This window comes from Pempheris klunzingeri, chromosome 6 (assembly GCF_042242105.1).
Source record: "Pempheris klunzingeri isolate RE-2024b chromosome 6, fPemKlu1.hap1, whole genome shotgun sequence".
Lineage (NCBI taxonomy): Eukaryota > Metazoa > Chordata > Actinopteri > Acropomatiformes > Pempheridae > Pempheris > Pempheris klunzingeri.
Window position 1 is genome coordinate 5,512,549 of NC_092017.1, and position 23,371 is coordinate 5,535,919.

The window sequence follows — 23,371 nt, forward strand, 5'->3', positions numbered from 1 at the left end:
CGGTCTAGACAGCGCAGGGTCACTGCGGACCGCGTGACGATTTCACTACACAACACAACAGCAACAATATTCAATAAAAAAGCTGAACTGGACAGGCTGACAGCGAGCCCATGTGTGCACCTGTTCTGTAGAGATCTGTGGCCCCCTTGAAGAAGCGCGGCAGTGCTGCCTCCAGGATCATTATGAAGTCCTCCAGCTCCTCGGTTACTCCAACCAGCAGGTACTCATTCACCAGGTTGTACTTGGCCTGTTCCAGAGCCCACCTGCTGCCCGCATTCCTGCACACAACACGGCAGATAAATCATCGACCAAAGTGAGATCAGTCACTTGGTGTTTCTGCTGTCTGCCCTAATGTAGTTTCACTGATGGAATTTCTCTGTGTTCTGTGGGGCTGAACTGTTCAAGGAAAATATCCAATTATGATTTTCCAGGTCAAGACCAGGATTGGAAGTTTCCAGATTTCCTGCTGTAATTATTTTCAGTTTCTATATTTGTGGTCTACATTAAACATGATTGTACCAAACATTATCCCAGACTTGTCTTGTTTCTACATTCATAGAATCTGATGATGCTGTTGCTTTTAGTGGACAGCGTTTCTAGGATCTTTTTTAAAACCAGTCAGTTAAAGCAGCTATAATTGTTATTTCTATTATAACAACGTGGCAGTGTTAAAGGGCTCGTTCGTGGTGATGAACCTACAGAGAACCATCGCCTGAATCTGCAGCTCCCCTCTGCTTTACTGCCGTTTCAGCAGCGAGGAGAAGCTCTAAAATCCCACTGAACACAACCAAACAGCCGACAGACACCGTTAGAGGCTGGTGGGTGGACAAAGTGGAACATTTAGCAGCTAATGAGCCACGTATTTCCCTCAGGAGTTGGCAGAGACCAAAAACTAAGCTAAAAGAGAGTGAATATTGGCCAGGACGACGACTCCAAATGAATGCCAACGTGGCTCTGTAACTGCTGGGCGTGTAGATAAATAACTGCCTGCGACAAGTTCAGTAAAACAAAAGGTGACGTTGTGGCTATGTTGTGTTCAAGACTTGCTTCCGCTGCCCCCAAGTGGCCACAACAATATCAGTTATTGTTGGTTTGAAGAAAAGCCAGGGCTGTACTTAACATTACTCACTGTAATTCAAATCTAATCATAATCAATAACAATTATTTATTCGCAACAGCCACACTTATACGAGCAACCTGCATGTGGTTCTGCACAGTTGGTTGCTTGTGCTAACATCACAGCTCTGAATATCTCCACCTATAGAACACATCCAAGTGTGTTGGTGGTCGAGTTGAATTTTGGATTAATGTAGGCACTGGATTTTGACAAGGAAGAAGAATGTGTGGAATAAAGGGAGAGGTCTCTTTTGTTGTCACTGAGTCTAACAGTCTCATACGATGCACTCTAGAAGAAGGTGAGAAACCTGAAGCGATGGTAAAAAGTTTAGCTAAGACATCCCAGCAGTCTGTCATTTACACTGGACTACCTGCTACCTGTGTTGTTTCTGCCGTTCCTTCATTTTCAAACATTAAAACACGATACAGAGTGATGTTTGTCCTTCCATAAAACCATCTTTGGCCAAAAGTAAACGTAATGACATGGAATCAACAGTCACCTGCTTACACGTTCACAGGCTGCTGCTCTAGTGATCGGAAACATTTAGCAGGATGGTGCAGCCCACTCACCAGCACTCTGAGTGGTGGCCGCAGAAGAAGGGGATCTGCAGCCAGAGTTTCTCCGGAGCACAATCAGACCCCCCCGATGACACGCACTCATCAAAGGTCTGAAAGACAACGCAGTCACTTGCTGTCATACACGTGCGTGGACAAGCAACAGTCCTTGAACCGAAACACTTATTAGAGATGACACGAGCTAGAAATAAAGACCTTTTTGTCCCCTTGTTTCCTCCGTCGTAGTCCAGGTCTGTAGTCGTCTCCAAAACGTAAGAAGTAGTAGTACGACACCAGGCGCTCTATGGGGTCCCGCACCACATTAATGTACGTCGGCTTTCCCGTCGCTCCATATCTAGACAAAAAGAAAGGGGTGGGCATGTTTTTAATGGTTTTATTAGCATCAAACAGACTTTTGCGGACAGGTTTCAAATCCCACAGACATCAGATCATGGAGCTGCCACATTTCTACACCTAACTAACAGTGTTTACTGCACTAAAGAATTAGCTTTTCCATCTGCTGCACCGGGGAGAAGTTAACAGGGGCTCTCTCTTACTGAGGAACACTTGCACCATTAGGATAATTACCTGAGATCAGGGGATGGATAGTGCCAGGGGAGATAAGGACAACAATGCTATTAATCAACACTAAAGCACACGTTAGCAATCAATACATGACCTCCTGTTATCTGCTCTGCTAACTGTTTGTAACTAATCTGGATATTAATGGTATTACAGGAAATGAAGGGCTTTACTTTGAGAAGTCCAGATAAGCTACATGGCCGTGGTAGAAGCCGGGCTTCATCTCTCTCCATGAGGTGACATTCCTGACAAAGCGCACCTGTAGCCAAAGATAATGGAAACTAATTACAGAGCAGCAGGGAAACTCAAGCAAATGGAAAAAAACAGAGCAACAACAAAACAACACTGGGAGTAAGAGTGGCTGGCTTTGCTGAGGACTGGTGCATTTCTATTTCTTCTCTGCTCTTAAGATGTTCCAACCTGACACGTCGTGCGGTCGTTTTAAGGTAGTGAGTGTTTGCAGTCCGCATTGTTGGATAGTTTTAGTGAGAATTCTTGGCACGGAAACAACAGTGGACCGTTATTAAGAGGCTGCTCGTTGTGTTTAGCAGCTCAAAAGACAGCCAGGCTGAGTTTAGCTCAGACGTGTTAGCCGATCAAACTAGGCTCTAGTGCTGATACCTAGTAAGAGATGATGTCTGAGGTAGAAATTCCTTTTAAGCTCGGAGTGGTGCCTCCGTCAACCTGCATACAACAACGTCCATCAGAGAGGCAGGGTGGACTGGCCAAAAAAACTGAGCGTACGGTAACAAGCGAGGGCGCCTGGGATGAGTGTATCCAGTTTCTTTTCAACTCAGAGCATCTTTCATCTGGCTTACGGTGGCAGCACAGTAAGAGGTCAATGTTCAGAGGGCTTTAGTCAGAAAATCTTGCTAGTACAGAAAACTAAAATCACGCTACCTCAATTCACAGGACGTTTTAATGCTGAAGTTGTGAGATGGCAGACAGGATATTACCTTGGCGCTAGCACCAGCAGCCAAAAATAATACTAGTACAACTCTGAGGCATTTCCACGATGTGTCCTGAGCCCTTAAAACATGCACAGTGTCTATAGGAGAGAAAGACACTAACTGCTGACTAACCCCAACTCGTTATGGGTCCCTTAACTAGTACCACCAAGTGTGTGGTTTCTTACATCCAGTTCATCAGAAGGAAAACAAGGGCTTATAAACACACCCAGCCCACAAATCTCCAACCAAAATATCATCACTTTTCATCAGGGGGCCTCCTTCGTTTGCCTGGAGCCAAGAACTATAAAAGAAAACTGTAAAGTGTATATATATATATATATATATATATATATGTATAGTTTAACTATACGTATTAACTGTTTGTTTTATGAGGACAACCTTTTGATATTGTGCAACCACAAAGTGGCAAAAACATTCCTGCAATCTGTAAAGTGGGCGTGATCCCTGCATGAAACGTACACAAAACCCATCTGACAGGCATGTTGGCAGAAAAAGAACCCGGCTGATGCTGTCATACAATTCAAAACGACAACGACCACGAAGCTCAGCCAGCGCAGGGAAGAGTGAATGCTGCTGATGTGACAACATGAAAGCAACTAACATTCTATTATACGCAGATATTGTCTGTAATTCCTCCAGTAAGATGGTTTTCCAACGGCCTTGAGCAGAATATTTTACATTTTTCAGTGCACAGAAAAGAGCTTTCTAATGTCCTTTAAGTGGAGCTGCCAGAGTGACTGGAGGGATTTAATAATGCTTAATGGGCTCTCAACGACTCATGTCAATATCCTGTAAATACCCAGACACAATATAAGAGAACCATGCGGTCTGATGAACATGCCTCTCTGGGCCATGGAAGTTGCCATGGTTTCCCCAATCGCAGCTTGATCATTGTTGGGAACCGTTCTGAAGGCAGCAGAATGACAGCGACCCCTCCTCCTGCATGGGCACTGAAAGGAGAGGAATCAGCGGAACAAGAAGGCCTCCTTAGAACCGGCGTGTGCACTGGGAGCCCAACAGATCTGCCTCGGCTCTCCTAAACCTTTCCCAAAACGTGTGGGATTCAGCCTCCGCTCGTTTTGAGAGTGACCTCCAGACAACATTATTGGCATATTCAGCCTGTAAGGCCGGTCGGCCCTGGTTATGTGTCTACCATCGTGTTGTCCATCTGCAGCAGGACTGGATTTCAAATGAAACATGAGATGAAAACTCTGAGGCTCAGATACATAATGGATGATCAGTGTTGGTCTTGTAGCCATTTTTACACGCACAGCAGTCCACTTGTTTTGGGGAAAGGAAATGTTCCTCAGAGGCCAAGTGCATCACATGAAGTCACCCCAAATGACCCTGTGTTCCACTGCTGCACACCAGACTGGAGGCAAGTAAGTCACTGTGGGTGCAGCGTGGGCCTGGCAGAGCATCACTGAGCGTCTGTGGTGAACTTTCTAGTTATGGAAGACAAGCAGCAACACATGCGAGACGTGTCTACCAACGGGTCCATTCTTCTGCACAGGCCGCTGACAGATTTGAACAATAAGCAGATGCTATTGAGAACATCACAGAAATAGAACTTAACTAGCAAACACTGCTGGTGGAGGGCGACACTGCACAGATGTGAGGTGAGGCCGTTAACAGATTTAACTCAAAGCCTCTGTAAGCTTTCAGAGAATTAAAAGGCACTTTCATGTGAGAATGTTTCATGTTACAACCACCAGCGCAACTCTGGCCACAACAGTGGCCTACTTTTTAATTCCAGATTTCCAATTGTGACGATCAAAGTGCCCACAAGCCTGTCGTAAGCTGAGCATGTGTTGTGCCAACAAAGGACTCTTCTGTCTTTGCTTCTTTGCTGTAATAAACACAGCGTTATTACTATTATGACAGAAATATGCTGATCGGTTTCTGTCCGGCAGCTTTGCCAAACTCTGTACAAGACAGTGAAGTAAATGCAGTGAAACTAGTTTAACTGCTGGAATGAATTCTGACTTTTGAGTCTTGAATGGGTTTGAATGTTTGACATCCACATGATGTAGATTCAGTTCTCACTACCAGGAGAGTCCAGTCTACTATCATATGTAAATCTGCAGGCGCAACCACGTCCAATGTCTGGATTATTTGCAGAACCATTAAAATGATGCTGAAGTAATGCTTTGTTGTATGTTTAGACACATCACACCATTCGCTTTGCCATAGACAATATAACCACTTCTTCCTCAGCTCATTCTACGCTCCTACAACAAGCTTCATTAGAATGGGGCCAGCAGTTTTTCCGTGATCCTGCTGACAGACAAACAGCATCAAAATGCCGACCTCCTCGGCAGAGCTAATAATGGCGGCTGGTCTTACCTGGTCCTGTAAAGACATGACTGGGTTGTTCTTGGTTGTGTTGATGTGCAGGACGTGGAAGCGGTTCTTCCCACACAGGTCATAGGCGATGTTAGTGAAGGACGTGCTGGCCGTCTTGGGCACTCTGTTGTAGATGATGACCGTGTCATCTTCTCCCGCCAGTGGTGACGATTCCCGTCCAACATCTTCACTGTGACGCTGCTCAACTTCAGCCACCTCGTGTCTGGCAATGGTACGCTCTGTGGGCGGAAAATAGGCCTTTTAAAATTAACGATCAGACACTCGCCTCTGAAAAGACATCAAACACAGCAACCTTTGATTGTCTCCTTTGTTTGTGGCAAGTGTTTCTACACTGAATCAATATAATCTTCAATTTATATGATTATGGAGTGGCTGGCACTCTCTGCTGCCTGGATTTTAATGAACCAAAGTTAGTTGATGCTTGTTGTTGTTCTCATTTGGCAGCACACACAGCAGGTGTGAGGCCACCAACACAACAATAAAGACAAAGACCAGGGTACATCTGTTCTATAAATGAACAAGTAGTTTCAAAATTAAGGCCAGCGAAGCTTGTTAGCATGCCTTAATTAAGAAAAACAACATAGGCCTTCAAAACACAACAACATCGAAACAAGTAATTAAGCTTTTGATGATAATATTGACAGGAGGCATAATTAAAAGTGTTTTCTCCCACTTCTTTTCTCCACTGCAATCTTAATTAAAACCAATTACAGGAATGGCCTTGCGAGTATCTCTTGGACCAGCTGTGTGTCGCTCGATGCAACGCAGGCATCCTGCTGCCGTGGCAGACCTTCAGAGCGTGACACCGCGAGGAGAGAGAAGCCATGTGTCGGCACCATGTCAGCCGATTTTTAATTTTCCTCTTCTTCAAGTCACTGTACAGTAAATTTGGTTCAACGCAGTTAAGGAAATTTTGATCTTACGATCAAAAAGGAGGGATTTGTGAGGGAAAATTGTCCTTTCCCCTAGAGAAGATGTCTCCTGTCAGCCATAAGCTGACGACACCCTAAATGATGCCATAGGTTCAAGTGCAGGTCACTTTACCCTCCACAGGTCTGAGTCCTGTCTCCATGTTAAGGCCTTATCTTGCCCTAATATGGCTTTCAGACGGACAGACACTACAAGATATGCTGGAGCTCTCTGTACTAGTCAAGGTTGAGTTCTGTTTATTGTTGACAATACTGAGCAGACTAGCTGTCTTCGGATTGGTCTGTAATCTGGACAATATATACCTAACGGAAGCAGAGGATCCTCAGAATTGATGTTGGCACTGCTTGTATGAACTGCTGCTCTGCTGATGTCACTTCTCCTGATCAGTAAACTTTACTACAACGTAAGCCATCTGGGTCTCCCGTGTGTCTATGTGTCGGCCTCCATGATCCTTCATCAACCCCTCATCTTTCCACAGCAAACGCAAACATTTTACTCCAAAAGGACGACACAGTGCTGAGTGTAAAGCAATCTATTTCTATTATCGGCCAACAGCAAGTGTGTGCTGGACTGTTTTTCCTGTTGTGCAGCATGCCAGTATTACGCCAACATCAGCTCATCTCTAAAATGATTCCATTTGGAGCCGACACTGTTGCCGCAGATGTTTCCATGTTCAATATTCAAATGTCGGTCAGTGGTTCAGGTCCGGCGCTCTTATTTGCAGACTTGCCCTGGTTTGTCCGCCTCAGTCTAAACCCGTGGAGATGGAGTGGGACAGCTGGCAGTCTTGAGGCAGCAGGAGACCCGTGGGATTCATTTAAAGGGAGAAGCTGAATTCACTAAAAGGAAATTTGGCCACAAGTAAACAATTCTTCCCAGTCCATAGTGAACCATTTGTGACTCATAGGATTTAGAAGAAGCGCTACAGGTCTGACTTATAGTCCACCTCTAGGATTCCAGGGATTTTCGGTTTGAAGCCAGTCCCCGTAATTCACTGCAGGACTGTGGGTTTACTAGGCCTGTGTGGACGGACCTGCATCTTCATCCAAAAATCCTTCAAACCTGAACAGACATGCTGAATGCATTCAGTTTTCACATGTAAATGACATTTGGACAGCAAAGAGTAGAATATTCATACAAGTTTATACAGTACTTTACATTAGTATTCATAAAGGCTCTCACAAGCACTCATTTGCTCTCTGACATTAGTTCTTTGAGTATTTTATATATATTTTTATAAAGTTTTGAGCGTGTTGATGATGATGTATTAGGAGGAAAACCAAAAAGATTCATGTTAAAAATAGATGGCTGAATTTATCTGTCAAAACAGTTGCAGAGGGGAATGTAACTGAAAAAACTCAATCAAGAGTCATTTAAATAATCTACTAGCATTTGTGTTAACCCTTGGTGGCTTCCCTCAACTAACTGCGTCCTGTCTGTGCAGTGAGGGCTCAGACTGCTCCTTCTTTACTGGAGCTGAAACATTCACACTTTGCATGAACGCAGCCACAATATTCATAATCTTAGCTAACTAGGTTAGGCACCCTGGTTTTGGTCTTACCTAGTCTGGCTCTGGACTCGTCCAGTTTCTGGATCTGGTTCTCAATAAAGAGCATGGCCACTCCAAACGCCAAAACAGCCAAAAGCTGGAACTTGGGCGGCATCATGATCCTTAAAAGCCCCATCAAACAGCCAGATGAATCATGCCGCGGACACAGCTGACTGCAGTGACAAGTCTCACACCCAGTGCTAAAGGCTAACCCAGCAAAGCCTCCGCTGCCCAGCTACGGACACAGGTTGAGTCACTTGAGGCAAGTCAAACTAGACTCAGTTAGTTGTTCGGCGCCATTAGTTGGTGCTCAGCAGCCTAAAGGGTTAACTGACTGTCAGCCAAACAAGCCACCGATAGCTTAGCTAGCTCCTCTGCTAACTGTCATTATAAAGCCACTTAGAGCTCATGCTAACGTCGCCTTCACGGATGGAGACAGCAGTCTTCACCGGGCCTCGTTAACACGGCTCTGTCTTCTTTTACCGAGTCCATGACACTCCATTTAATTCAACCCGACACAAGGCAGAGGGAAGAGAAACGGTCAACACGGCGAGAAACAGAGTTGTGAAGAGGATTGATGCAGCAAGTAGCATCATCACTTCTTCTTCTTCTTCTTCTTCTTTCTTCTTCTTCTTCTTTACCGGAGGATCACAAACTAATGTTAAATGTGCTTACCGCCACCTAGTGGGCCGGAGTGTGCGCGCAACGGCACTCTGATGAAATGGATGAAAAAATGAGAAAATAACACCATCTAAAATATAAAACATAGATTTAAGAATAAATAAAAATAAACAAATAATGTTAGCTCGCTCCTTATTTCATCTGTATTATAACATCCATCAATATCCGGCCCCATTAACCTTTCCTCATTTCTCCATCTGTGTATTTATTAGAATGCAGAGCATGCTCTCAGTCTCCCAGTACGTTACAGCGCTGATTTGAAGGACTCTTTCCAATTAAATACAGTGTTGGCATTCAACAAGCCCGAGCCTTAAATAATGATGTTTATATAAATCATTCCTGTCTAACAGCACAGTCTGGTGGTCAGCAGGCACAGACCAGAGGAAATGACAAATGTAACTCAATCAGTCAGTCAATCAATACATCAATCTATCTAACTGTGGTGTCCGGAAATTCCATTCCTCTGAATTTATTGACATTAATGTGGCTGAGCATTTTTCATCTGTGAGCAGACCAGTGAGAGGAAGAAGAGAAGGCTGAACTCCACCATCTCCACAACTGATTACAGGTGTGTTGTCGTCTCTTTAGTCTGCTTCCTCACCTATGGCGCAGAGGGAAGTGTGTTTAGATACCCGACCACATTGTCAGAAAATTGGGGATGTATCAGGTGACCACAAGTTCTCCTCTTGGCCCCTGCCTCTGATCATCAGCGGTGTGAGCCTGAATCCTACAGCGTGGTGTCAGAGGTGTGTATGTATGTAATGTGTGTGTGTGTGTGTATTTAGCAAGTCTGCAAACGCTCCAAACATTTCAGAAGGAGAGAATTAATTTAAATGTTTGAATACAAATTAAACATGCAACTAACTGTGGGTCTGATAATATAGTTTTATTGCACACAAAGCTTTAGTTTTGATTGGCACAGCATTTCTAGATTTATCTTTGTGTATTTACCTGATAAGAAGCAGAACCTTCACTTTGTTTAGGCCTCTCGTCTCCCTTCTGGTACACATCGAACCCTCGACCCAGTCAGAGTGCTGTGTGTTGTCTTCTGTTTTTCCATAAATCACTTTTAGTCTGTTACTGCAATAGAATCAAACCTTATCACTTCAGATATGTTATGTTATCTGGTTGATGTCTGAGTTTATTTCAGCCAGGGAACAGACTCTACCTGTCAACTTTATACAGGTGAGGGCTAGTCATCATCAGGCTAACCAAGTGTAAGTGAGTGACCTCAGTATATTTCTCTGGGCTCTGTGCAGCTCTTCCTACAGGAGGACTGAGCCACTAACTAACAGGGCAGTGATGCATCTCTCAGCCAGTAGGCGGGGCCAGAGTTCTATGATGAGGATCAACCAGCTGACTACATGTTCCAAACTTCCTCACCGAGAAAGAAAGGACTGTTTTTCATCTGAGGTGAGTGGAACTGACTCAGGTCATAAAGTCTAAGAGGTCACAGCCCCGAGGTTTGGCCGTGGTAAAGATCAGTCCAACATGTGTTGAAACAATTACACATCATGATGGTTCATCTGTTTTTTGCTCCATCTCGCCACAGATAAACAGTAATAAGATAATAATAATCCTATAGTTTAATTTCTGGGAGATCATTAAAGAGTTAAAAAGTTAAAAGAGGACTAACTACGACGACGTATACTTGACAACAGGTTTAGATTTAAGCAAACAAATATTTAGCAGCTGTTCATCATTAACATCTGGACTTGTATCTGGACTTTCCTCATTGATCCGTCCTCATACATCCCCCCCACGTGGACCAGCTCACGTCCATAAGAGGACAAGAAGTCATAATCAGATTTGTGATGTGTTTATTTGTGACGCATTAGAAAATGTCTACAGGACTGTCCTTTGATAATCCAGTGCAGCAGAGCCAGACAGGAGATATTAGAGTGTGTTCACTGCAGGCCAAGTCAGGCCTCGTCAAACACAGAGGAGGCTCTGAGAAAGCAGCTTAAAAAGGTCTGTCACATTGTCTTAACGCAGAGCCACTACTTTGCTACGATTTAATTAAAACAATTAATGACTCGCTTTTGGTGTGATTAAATGTTACCACCTACTTATTACTGCCATTAATTGTATTCTCAAGAAATGTGATTTCATGCAAATCATCTAAACCCTTTTCTGCCCGCTCCCTGGGACATAAAGACACATCCCAAAGGAGCAACAGGGGCCGCGCTGCCTCGCTATCCCAGATACACAGAGAGCGCGGCGTCTGACCAATGAACAAGGCTTACATTAAAGACGCAGTGTCTGTCTGAAGGGAACCATTTACTTTATTCAATTACCCTGAAACAATGTGAGAATTATTGTATTTATCATATGGTGCTGCAGGGCTGGAGATAACAGGTAACGGCTATGGATAAACTGATGACACCTGCATTTTCTATTGATAACACTAATAGGATAAACAACAACACAATAATCAATATGGTTATTTGTTTCACACGTTCTGATCCTCTCTTTTATGACAGGACACATACAAATTAAATTACCTTTTTCTGCCAAGCAGTGGATGGACGTCTCTGTCAGCTAGGAAACATTACACAGTCTTATTATTATTGAAGGGGTTGCAGGCGCTATTCCTAAATCCTTCTCTAAGTTACTGTGTTCAGTCCTACTCAGGTTCTTAGGAACAACTGGCTAGTTTCAAACTTTAGTAAATTGTGTTGAACCATTAAAAGTGAGAAACAAAGGCTTGAGCTGTAGCAACACAGCTGCAAAAATAAAGGAGCCAAAGATGCCTTAAACAGATTTCTGTAGCCTGACGGCTTCTATTTCCATGAGATGCAGGACTTTCATACAAGAGATCAGTGTCCACATCCCACGTGAAACCAAATGTCAGTGCTGATCTTTTATTTCTGGACTTAGTTGGTTTATGAATTTTATTTCTGATTAAAATTCAGTTTTCAGTCAGTTTGGTTTAAGTAACGAAACTAAGGATATTTTATCATTTAAAAAAAACTAATAAATAATGTTTCTGTGAAAAATATCTGTCATACACTTGAATTATATAAGAAAATCTTAATATTATTACCTTCACATTCACCCATTCATGCACGGATGTACACATATGGCTACACAGCTACAGCTGGAAATTACTGGGTGTAGATATTTAGTAAAAGCTGATCTCTGGATGAGAGTTAGATGAAAGTTTAATCATGTGATGCATAAATCTCCATCTTGTCAATGAGTCGATTTTGATGTGAAATGTTCTGGTGGTAAAGTTTGAATGACACCAAATAGGAATCACACGTTCTTTATTTGACACAAAAACAAAACAATGACACGATACAAATCACTAAACGGCCTTCGATAATTAGGATTATATGACGTTGTGAAAAAATGATAAAAAAAATAATATCTTAGCAGTTCTGCCAAACTAAAGTGAAGAGAAATATAAGGGCAAAAAAGTCTGCCCATTAAAGCTGGCAAAAGATGGTGAGGAAGTCACGGATCATCACAGAGCAGCAGGATATCAAAGGGAGGTATCTGATTCTACACGTAGTCGAACCTCTGGTTGGACTGCCTTCCATCCATACTGTGGGCTTTGTAGGAGTCATTGTAGGCCGTGCGGGGTCTGGTGTCAGACCTGTAGATAGTGTGCTGAGAGGCGGCTTTGTAGGCCATCCCATCGTACCTGAGCAACATCAGAAGAGATTTAAATGAAAGAACAAAAAGTCTTTAGTGTTTCGAGCTGCTGGAGTGAATTCTAACATCCATTAGAACTCCAATCACGTCCCGAATCAAAGAGACAAAAACAATATGACAGAAAACACATTACAGAGGGACAAGTGTGACCAGGAGAATAACTTGAGGCCTGTTGTGAACCTTTTTGCCGGCAGCCTCGTAAGCATTTGCAACTGTGCATTATATATGCAGAGAAGAAAACACACTAAAGGACTCGCATTTACATTTTGCTGAGCATGTGTCCTTAAATTTCAAAGGAACTAAGATTTTTACTGCCCCACAGCATAACAAAATACATCCGGGGGGGGGGGGGCTTTCTATCGTTCTTCAGCTTTTGTCAAGATTTCTGTCTTTAAGTGCTTTCGCTTTACAGCAGTGACCTCTCAGTCTGCACCCGTAGATTACAGGCGCCTGCTTGCTGGACATTTTTGTTGGTTCCCCACCGGTCCAGTTAACGGTCACAGGTTAGTTAGTGCTTCCCTCCGTGGTGGAACGTACCGTTGCTTACTGTCTGAAGCCATTCCACGGCAGGCCAGACACATCATGATGCCTCCAATGACCAGGATAGCTGCGCCGATCCATCCCACGAAAAGAGCCGGGCCAAAGGTGTACCTGACAGAAGACAGTGATTGTAGTAACCCATCGCAGAATACTGTGGAAGACAAACATTATTGTGTTTTGACTTTACCTTGGTGTCAGAGTCCCTGTGAGTCCACCAACACCCCCTCCTCCCATCATGCCGAACCCACCATCAGCATACGTAGTGAACCGAAAGCTTTGCACAATCAGGTTGGCGAAGGCCGACACCCCGGCAATACCACAGACACCTAAAAACGAACAATGGACATGGTGTGAAGCGGCTGAGCTGTGATAACAGAACCAGACCCAATGTTTGGTGAAACAAAGCGGTCACTGTACCTGCAAGAAGGAACATGATCCCCGATGTCAGAGTCATTGTGGCTTTGATGTTGTCCTCCATGTTCCCCATTTTCAAGCACTTGAGCGCAAATATTGCAATCAGGCAGCCGATGGCTCCGAGAACAATAGCAACGATCATCAAGGCCCGCACGGCTTGGAGCAGAGCTGGAAGTCAAAGTCACACAGAGACTCAACAACATGTTTCATCACGTCATGCCGTCACAACGTACAGCCAGAGGAGAACAGAAGGGCCGAACCTTCGACGTGCTTGGACTCACTTTTCCTTGAGTATTTGTTATTCTGCTTTATACGTCAGCTGTGCCGCATTACAGAAGAAAATATATTTGCTCTGTTACATTTATTTGACAGCTTTCGTTAATAGTTACGTTGCTGGTTAGGATTTTCTATCATGATGCGTTTTAATACACAAAACTACCCAACAGAATACGAAGCTCCATCTGCAGCAGTTCTGTCTTCACGTTAATGCATCACAGTGATTAAACGCAGTAATAAAACACAGTTCTTCTCCTGATAATTCTGTGCAGGACCTGCAGGAGTGTTTTTTCACTGCTTTCACGACTATTATTTGATCCGAGGACTTCTTCCTCTACTGCCGATGTGCTGCAAATCACACAGTGCTACAAATTATTTCTTTAATTAATATTTTCATCTACTACAAAAATCACATGATACAGCAGCAGCTTCTGTATTTCCACCAGTTATGGTTTGCAAAGCACCGTTAATACAACTGCAGTTCAGGGAGCCTTACAGGTACATAGGCTGTGCACGCATCCACCCTCAGACACACAGATCCTGATACATGCGAACAAGAACACCAATGCAAAGATAAAAGTAAACGACTAAATTGCTAAAAGAGCTGACAGAGCTCATCCATCACTGCATTTGTTTGCACTTAAAGTAAAAAAAGAGTCAATGTAAAAAATTGTAATGTTTTTTTTTCTCTTCAGCAGCAGCAATAGAAGAACAAGTGTGTAAAGACATTGACCTAAATGCCATCCTTCAATGGCCGCAGATATTGTACCTGTATTATTCTAGACTTAAGCCTTTAAGACCTTATATACAATATGCTCTACACTACATTCAGCTGTTAAGTACAGAGTGTGGAAATGTACTTTACATTGTGTGACACTCCAGTAAAGCTTGTGCTTGCTCAGCTAAGCTTTGGATGTCTCATCAAATTTCCATTTGATTCCGGAGAGACACCATCTTTTCTGCAGTCGTCTGCATTTTCGTGCAGGGGAGGGAGAGGAGGGGGGGGGAATTGAGGAAATCTGCCCTAAAACCTCCCAAATATTCTAAAATACCTTGCAGGGCCCTTTGGAAAACGTTCTCCTTAATCCAACATGTGGAGAAATATTCGATAAACGTCTTTTTCTCTGTGAGTGTAATTCTCTTACCTGGCAGTCCTAGTATGGTGAAATAAGGCCTGCACTGTGCTGCACCGTACGCTGTCCCTACACACGACTTCCACAGCCCAGAATAGGTGTAAACATTTGTTACGACTGTAAAAGATCGGTCTTGCAAGCATGTCCATTGCTGTTGCAGCTGATATTAAGAATTGCCCCAACGCGGACAACATGAATCCTATTAACTGAAACATTGAGGCGGCCATTTTAGATGTCCCGCTCAAACCAAGTAACCGCCAATGTCACGGAGTCATGAAATGGCAGCGCCTGAGCTCCCACTTATCACTATGTACGCCTGGATGAGGAACAGGTCTTATCAGATGTTTACCTAAAATTTTCATGGGCTTTTGTCCCAGTTTCAGGAAACGGTGGTGATGAGAAACCCCCCCCACCCCACCCCACCCCCTTAGCAACAAAGGGTGTGGTTTGACCTTTCAGCATTAGTTTTCCATCATTGTAAGGAAACAGAACTGAGATGGTTCCACAAATTACTCCTCTCAGTTCATTCGTTTTTGACCAATGTCAACTTGACGAACGAACGGCTTATTTTAATTTCTCCCGCAACAATCAACCAATTTCCCCGTTTAACGTGAACAAGCAACTCGATAATGATTTTCTAATCATATTTTGATAATATTAGAACAGAAAAATGCAGCCACGTTGACCTGTTTGCTATAAATTCTGTAGATTTAACAACATGGTTCAATTTGGTGATTTTCTGCGCTCAACGAATAAATCATTGATTTTTTTAACCCTCCAGAGTCTTGGGGGTAAAATGGCCGTTTTTTACTACTTTTCATTTTACCTTTGTGTTTCCCATTAAAACTGTTTAGCTCGCTTTCTTTGTGTTTGTGTCTTTGACGCCGACGGGCGGTCCGAGACTCTGAAGAGTTAAAATGTGTTTTCTTTTGTGTTTCCCTGAAGAGTTTTGGTCCGTGTTACGTACACATGAAGACATACCTGGCAGTCCCAGAATGGTAAAATACGGTCGGCACTCGGTGAATCCGGAGCTCTGCCGGACACACGACCTCCACAGGCCCGAGTACGAGTACACGGCCGTCACAGGGTTGTCAAAAAGGTCCTGGGTCCCCCACTGGTCCATTCCCGTCGCTGCAATTATTCCCGCCACCCCTATCAAACTCAGCATGAAGCCCATCACCTGACAGATAGTGGCCGCCATCCTGCTCTCTTTTCTCAAACGCTCACACTGGACCCAAAAGCTACCGGCCGCTCCTCAGACCTGCGGCTGTGTGTTTGAATATGATATGAGCTGGTGTGAAGTCAAAAAGTACTCAGGGCCAGTGACCCTGCTTGTTTGCACACAGGCCAGTCAACACAGAAGAAGCTGGGTGGAGCGTATGACTGTCAATAAAATGGTGAAGGGTGAACATGATGTGGTACTCTAGCTGCTAAATACAGTCACTTTAAAGTTTTTTTTAATGCAAATAGTGTCAAAAAAAATAGAATTCAGTTGGCCGCCACCAACATCAAGCAGCCGTCATCAGTCCGACCATCACCTGAGTCTGGACAGACTGTACAGCTGCTGCTAATGTGTACGGCTGGCAGATTTCTATAGAAATGTCCCAGATTACAATTTCAGATTTAATTCAAACTGTTTTTAAATTTGAGCCGCCAAATTTAAAGGGCTTGAAAACTAACTTATAATCAATCAGGACTTTAGGATAACATCATTATGTCATATGTCAATATATCATAATATCATTGTGACAGGAGGACATGGTCATGTGTTTAGCTTATTTTTTATAAAAAGCTAGCCTGGTTCCATGCCATTTGTTCAACCTGTGCGAAAACTGAAGTATGGAGACAAACGTTTTGCCGTTTCTTCTGTTTTTGCGTGAATTAAACATATTAACCTCTTAAGACCCGAGCTCTTGCTTGATATGCATTTTTTATTTCTCTTTGCTATTTGGGCTTATTGGACCCTGATAAGTATAAAACCTAAGCATCATCTTTTTACATGGTGTAGTTTTAGAGAAAAATTAACGGTCTTAATAATTATCGGTCTTAATTACCAGAAAACACAATAAAGTCACCTTTGTGCAAAACTCTTTATTTCCACCCTGAACATAGCAGTTTTTTTTTCCTGACTGCTTTTGCATGTATTTATAACACATACAAAACACATTTTGAACATGTTTTGAAAATCACGGTGCAAAAATCAATATGAAATATCAACAATTTTGCCCACATACATGTCCATACGGCCCCAGCTAAGCAGAATGAACTACTATGGTAATATAACCCAAAATGTGATGTCCACGCATGTGTACGCCAGGTCTTTAGAGGTTAAACAAATGAGATGACATGAATGTGAGCGTTAGAGTTGGAGGTAGGCAGATTTTATTACCCTAAGACAGGACCAGGACCCCTTGTTTCTGCTGTTTGTGCTAAGCTACGCTAACAAAGAGCAGGCTGTAGCTCTACATGTAACGGACAGATATGAGAAGAAAATCAATCTTTTTATTGAGCTCTCCTCCAGAAAGTGTCCTCAAAATGTCAAACTATACCTTTAACAACAAAATCATTTTTCCTACTTTATTCAGTCATGAATATCTGATGTTTCCATTTGTGTCTCTTTATCCCCTCACGTAAAACATTCAGTCTCATTTTCTGCCATGTACATCCAACATACTGTATCCTGTTTGCAGCATCTTGGTTGAGTTCTGGCTTAATGATGGGAAACCTTAATGCAATGGACTGGGCAGCGATGGGGCAATAGCAAGCCAGGATACTCAGACATGTAAATATTTGATCCCATATAGGTCCGCGGTAACCTTCCAGGATAAGATATATGGAAAACACACTAAAATGAGGCCTTAATATGAGCTTGAAACCACAAAAATGTGTGCCTTTATTAGCTCAGTTGGTTTAGTTCATGCCATTAATATCTTTGTTTGCAGCATCGTGATACATTAAATAGTGATAAACTCTCATTAGAGTACAAAAGTCATTTCAGTGTCACAAATTTGTGGTTTGAACTGAAATTGTGTTGTTTTGAAGCTCAACATCAGACTGAATATAGTCGTACAGTACATATCAGGCTGTGTTCAGCGATACTAGTTGACACCGTTGTTGGGGTGGGTGCTCTGTATCGTTGTGGCACCAGCAGCCAGTCAGGCCAAAGCAAACACTGATATGATTGTAGTGAACTGAAACCAATTTGCCTGTGGCTGATATGTGGAGAACATGTGAGACACCGGGACTTAATCGAAACTGGGTTGGGGCCCTGCTCAGAGGAAAACACAGCCTGTATTATTTGAAAAAAAATAATCATACGGAATTGTACGTTTCGCAAACTCAAGAGTCAATGTCAAGTGTCTCAAGACGTGCGTAGGAGTTGTTGTTATAGGTCTGGATATTTTTCCTTCTTCCTTTAGTGCTCTTGCCTTTTATACACGACCAATAACCTATTTATGTAACTGTTAATTATGAGCACCTATTTTTTTTTCATTCCATCCTAATGAAGTTAGCAATGTTTCTGAAAAGAAGTATTGAAAAAGAAGCGTTGCCAGAGACAAATTATTCACACATTAAGCTTTCTTATTTCACATTAAAGACACTAATTATCAAATCATTATTTAACCATTTGAGAATGATACATAAATGTATGTACACCTTGATAGTAACAACAGCTGAATAGTGAATCATGCTGCTGAGAGGAAAATCTGCATGAGCTGTGAATAAGGTTAAATAAATATGTCTAAAGGCAGACTTGGCCTCTCAGGTCAATCTCTGCACAATAAATCACGGATGAAAGTATTGTGAAAGTAGTTGGAATGACCCACCCAGTGAAGCACACACTACTCTCTCTCCCACACACTCACACAGGCGACCTGATTTGATCACTGTCTATAGAAATAACATTAACATTAACATTCTGCGTGCTGTGCTAATGATTTCTGCTGTCTGCTGCGCAAAGCCATTTGTCCCCCACCAGGCTGAACCTTGAGCAAACAACTTTTCCAGCATCAGTAGGAGCTCCTGTTTACTTATCATGAGCTGCCCTTACAAATACACATGAAAAGAGAAGCTACTTCACACACAAGTATTTGCCAAGTAGCTCTAATAATAAGATCTAGTCACTGGAAAGATGTCGGTTTTACTTTTCTCAAATACATTTTTTCAAATTTAAGAAGCAGTAAATCAGCGCTGAGTGCTGTACTACCCTCTTAACAAGTGACAGGCCAGTCAATACAAACTCATGCTTTGCACCCAAACATTGTTTAAATCAAATCTCTTTATTCTGGGGATTAAAATGTATAAAAAATCTGGCACATTTCCTTTGGAAAAGTGGTGCAGCCATATTAACACGTGGAGTCTGATGCAGAATATGAAACTTTAGCAACATTAACCCTGCATGATTCATTTTCTGGCCACTTGAGGGCAGCACAACAAGCTGTAAACAACACTAACATATTATCATCTTATGAAAATGACACGGTGAATGTATTAGCAAACACTTACCTTATCGACATGTCAAGCAGATCAGTTTGTGTCCACCTGATATTAGTCCAATACTCACTCTTTTGGCTCCGTTTTGGTCTCCAGCAACTCCAAGCACACTGGCACAATATGCAAGGACAGGGTCACATGGCCGACGGGGGCATAGCATGTTTACTGCCAACTGACAAGCTATTATTAGATGTTACTTCAGAGACCCCCCCACCGTGGGTTTGGTGGTCGTTATTGTAAAGTGTGTTCAGAGGGAATTTTCTGAACTGACCGCTGGCTTGTGTCATCATTTATCCAGTGTGCCAACTGTTCATTAGCTGTAGACTAGCTAGCAACAGACACGTCAACTGTGTGTGTTCATGTTCAGCCTCTAGCCCGTTTCTATCCGATTGTATCTTTCCATTGACTTTGTATGCAGTCAAACTACATCTGAAATTAGTTTTTTTTTTATAAAAAACATTGTTTCAGATGACTAAAAATGGTGTTTGTCATCTGTGTTAAATAAAATAATAAAATAGAATAATATTTACTATTCTAATATTCATTTTCATATTTGAAAATGTGGCAGTATTTTTTCAAATCTATGAAGTGAAAGAACCAAGAAACATGGCAGGGTAACAAGCAGACTACAGCATTAGTGTTTTACTGAGTGGGGTTATGTGCTTTTTCACTGATTTCATACTTACAATCCAAGGTGACAAACTAGCAAAGTTACTTCTGAAAAGTGCTAACACTGCCGCCATCAGCTGTCTCTAAGGGTTATGTAACCCCCGCCCTGCAGGGCGTAGCAGTCAGGACACATGTGGCTCTGTAGCTGCATTCAGGTAATAATTATCTGTGGGTTTGTCATTACAAGAAGCCCTTCTCACAGACTTTTCATCCATTTTTATTATAACAGGGCTGTAAGTCTATAGCCACAGTAGTGGCTCAGTGAAGCCACATGGAAAGTCAGGAGAAAGATTTATTCTGAAGGGGGAATAAATGGGTGCAGCTAATTTCATTGAAATCTGTCCAACATTTGTTAAGAAACTTAACTAAAAAACATACATGTTGACTGGCACAGGAGGACACGTCAGGGGATAAGCAGTTATTAGAATTCATCATCTGGGGACCATGAATGTCTGTACAGAAATTCATGCAAATCCATCCAGTCACTGTGAAAATACCCAGGTTTCGAGCAAAGTAGTGCACCAACCAACCAATCTAGAGTCTTGTATAGCTGAAAATAATGAATGGAGCAGCTTTAAAGCTAATTCAGAGGAAACAAAAAGGGAAAACCGTATATCAAAGGTGAAAACTTGATAATGAGTCCTCCCTTTGTCATATAGGAAGGCGTGTGGAATAGTCTCCTCTCATTTTCTCTGACTTTGGTTGAAAAAAAAAGAAAGAAAAAAAGTTGACAGACCTTGAAAGATAATTTCCACAGCAACTTCTATCTTGAACTCCAGTCAAGAGCTCCATTACCACTCAGGCGACAATAAGAAAACACTAGAAAGAGATGTGCTGAAATGATGAAAGGCTGTCTCGGAAAATGGTAGAAAAATGGCCCATTTACTTTCTTCCACCTTTTGGGTGTCTAAATGGATTTCTATTCAGCAGCCGGTGCACTGCTGCGTGGTGGACACTAGAGGGCAGAGTGAGTGCAGAGAACATGGCCGCCTGTCGCAGCAGGGTGCAAACTTGCTGGGAGTGTGATAAGGAGGCCTTTCACGTAGCGAGGCCTGGAGTGAATGTGCCATTTCTCTGTGGGCATCAGGAAGTTCCACAAAATGCGAGCAGGTCAGTAGGAGGACAGTCAGGACTTCAGTGCGCATTTCCTCCTGTGCACAAGGGTGCATGTGACAGAAATCAGTCTGAATTAGCGTTACACTGTTATTGCATTTGGTTTGAAAAAAGACAAAACCGGCTTTAATGTGAGCCAGAAGGCAGAGCTGAGTTGTGGTAAATGAGTCTCACTCTCACCCACTTCAAACCTCCAAACAATGAACTCTACCTGTGCAGCCAGGGACACGAAGCCCCCCCCCCCCCCCCGCCCACCACCACCACCACCACAAATCTGTTACATTTGAAGAATGAGAGAAAACTTCAAAAATCCCTGAGCAATTAACCAATCACAGTCCAGCAGGACAGTGTGACAGAGTGCACACATCATTGGTCGACAGGCTCGCATCCGTTATGCTTTCAGTGGGGCGAGATCTAAATTAGAGAGCCAATTAACTCTGCTAATAGCCCTCTCCTATTTAATCTGGAAGACAATGGGGATTGAAGAAGAAGCTTTTACAATATCCTCTTTCTGCCACGATTCTGAGGGTCTGCGTTTGCCTCCTTGTTTTCACTTCAATTAGCCCAGTGCTTTCTATGATTAAGTACCTATAATTATTTTTCAATTAAGGCTTTGATCTGGTGTGTACTGTATACAGCTCCTTAGCGTGCATGGAAGAATGAGGATGAAACAGTAAATTTGTTCCCTTCTGTGTTGTGTTGATGAGGGTGCAAGTGAGATTAAGCTTGCAGAGCTGCTGGGGGAGCTGCTGCAGCCGCAGAACTTGGTCAAACATTGACGAGATTTTTTTCGTTCTTTCCAGCGTCAAACTTTTTGGTTCATCCGCAGTCAGGAGCTGCTCGCGCTCAGTGCACCACTGACGATCACTAGCCAGTATTAGGCATTTCTAAAACTGCCATGTTGTGAAGCAGTTTGCCAGCCTGAGAACATTTAGAAACCAGTTTGAAAGAACCAACCTGTAGCTGTGTTCCCAATTCCATACTGTGTAGCAATTCTACACAAGCGCAAGCAAGTGTAAGTGTTGCATTCACACCGACAACATTAAGTATACTCAAAAGTCTATTGGGAATAAACTGTGTGCTGTTCATGGACCTTATTGTCCCATGATGCAATGCATGATGGAAATAGAAAAGTTACTTACAGTGGCCAAAAATAAAAATATACCGATGAGAGACGGCTCCAAATACATCGTAGAAAACAAAATAACGAAGTATTAAATCAATTGACTTTCTATTTGTTGAGTTTAAATGGGAGGTGTCAAAGTGGACTTGGAGATTGATTCTGATTCATTGATACATTTCTTACCAATTCTACAAATAGTTTTTAAGCCTATGATTGTAGTTTTGTTTTTTTTTTAATTTCTATTACGTGTGCGTGTGTGTGTGTGTGTGTGCGTGTGTGTGTGTGTGTTTGACCTATGTGACAAGCTGCTGCATGCATTTGGGTTGAAGGAATAAACAGGAGGGGTAAATAAAGTTGTACTGAATCGATTGCAAATGGTTGAACTGAGTTGCAATCCACTGGTGTGCATATTCCATCATCAGGAGTAAGTCTGCTGATTTGACTTCTACTAATAGTCAGATTATATTATAACTGACTGTTGGTGGAGTTGCCACCTTAGTTTGCGTCAGTAAAGTCATACAAAACACTCTTCAGTGCAACGTGGAAACCCAAACCACACAGGACAGCACAGGTACGTGTTTATACACCATCTTCATTTCATGTTCATAGAATGAACACATTCTATTTTTAGGGCAAAAATATTTTGCTCTAAAAAATAAGGACCGGATCAGATCTGTTGGTTGCAATTTACTCTTTCCAATAATCAGTATGTAGTAATTAAGTAACAATAATAAATGAATCAGATACACAAAACACTTTTGGTCAGATAATTATTGTCAGAAAATCTCCTGTAATTTTAAAAACTATATCATCTACTGTGATTCAGTAGCAAGAAGATATACAATAAATGATCATCAGTGGTGAAAGAGATATCTAATTGGTTTAGTGAAGTAGCACTACTGTACCTCTCTGTAAAAATAACCCAATACATCTAATAGTCTTGCACAAATTTTACCAATGTGAAAGAAGCAGAATTAACTTTAAACTACTTATGCAGTAAGTGGTGCAGGCAGCATTTTAATGTTGTTTATGCGTCATGTGAAGCTAATGGGTAGTTTCATCTGTAACAATGCATCATATTATATATCATTATATGGTTTTTTTTTCAAAATATAATTAATCTGCAATGTACCTATGGCTGTTAAATAAAATGCAAAGAAGTCAAAAGTATTATATTTATCTCTAAAAGTAAAAGTAA

The 23,371-nt window shown here is 42.3% G+C and overlaps 2 protein-coding genes across 4 annotated transcripts in view; both read right to left on the reverse strand.

Annotated features, from left to right (window-relative positions):
* LOC139202767 (LIM domain transcription factor LMO4) overlaps positions 1-8,431 on the reverse strand; it is a 52,929-nt gene extending 44,498 nt beyond the window's left edge. The window contains exons 1-6 of one of the 3 annotated variants that reach the window (XM_070832338.1): positions 8,083-8,431; positions 5,571-5,809; positions 2,427-2,512; positions 1,888-2,026; positions 1,687-1,784; positions 121-278 (exon numbers count right to left, since the gene is read on the reverse strand). In XM_070832338.1, coding sequence (XP_070688439.1) covers positions 121-278; positions 1,687-1,784; positions 1,888-2,026; positions 2,427-2,512; positions 5,571-5,809; positions 8,083-8,206 — 844 coding nt within the window. In that variant the 5' untranslated portion in view covers positions 8,207-8,431. Of the gene's footprint in view, positions 1-120; positions 279-1,682; positions 1,785-1,887; positions 2,027-2,426; positions 2,513-5,570; positions 5,810-8,082 lie in introns of those variants that run through there. The other 2 variants (XM_070832339.1, XM_070832341.1) reach the window with 2 other exon arrangements.
* A 3,784-nt stretch (positions 8,432-12,215) lies between these two features.
* Positions 12,216-16,070, reverse strand: LOC139203057 (claudin-18-like). Its single transcript, XM_070832692.1, has 5 exons — positions 15,756-16,070; positions 13,369-13,533; positions 13,139-13,277; positions 12,949-13,062; positions 12,216-12,400 (listed from the first exon to the last, which is right to left on the reverse strand). Exons 1-5 carry the CDS (start codon positions 15,973-15,975, stop codon positions 12,259-12,261), a joined length of 780 nt encoding a protein of 259 aa, XP_070688793.1. The 5' UTR covers positions 15,976-16,070; the 3' UTR covers positions 12,216-12,258.
* Positions 16,071-23,371: the final 7,301 nt, after the last annotated feature.

Excerpts from the sequence above, each read along its gene's own strand:
- LOC139203057 (XM_070832692.1), bottom strand. The coding sequence starts at position 15,975 with ATGGCGGCCACTATCTGTCAGGTGATGGGCTTCATGCTGAGTTTGATA. Across the intron at positions 13,534-15,755 it reads TACCATTCTGGGACTGCCAG|CTCTGCTCCAAGCCGTGCGG; the intron begins GTATGTCTTCAT and ends TTTGACTTCCAG. Across the intron at positions 13,278-13,368 it reads GATCATGTTCCTTCTTGCAG|GTGTCTGTGGTATTGCCGGG; the intron begins GTACAGTGACCG and ends GTTCGTTTTTAG.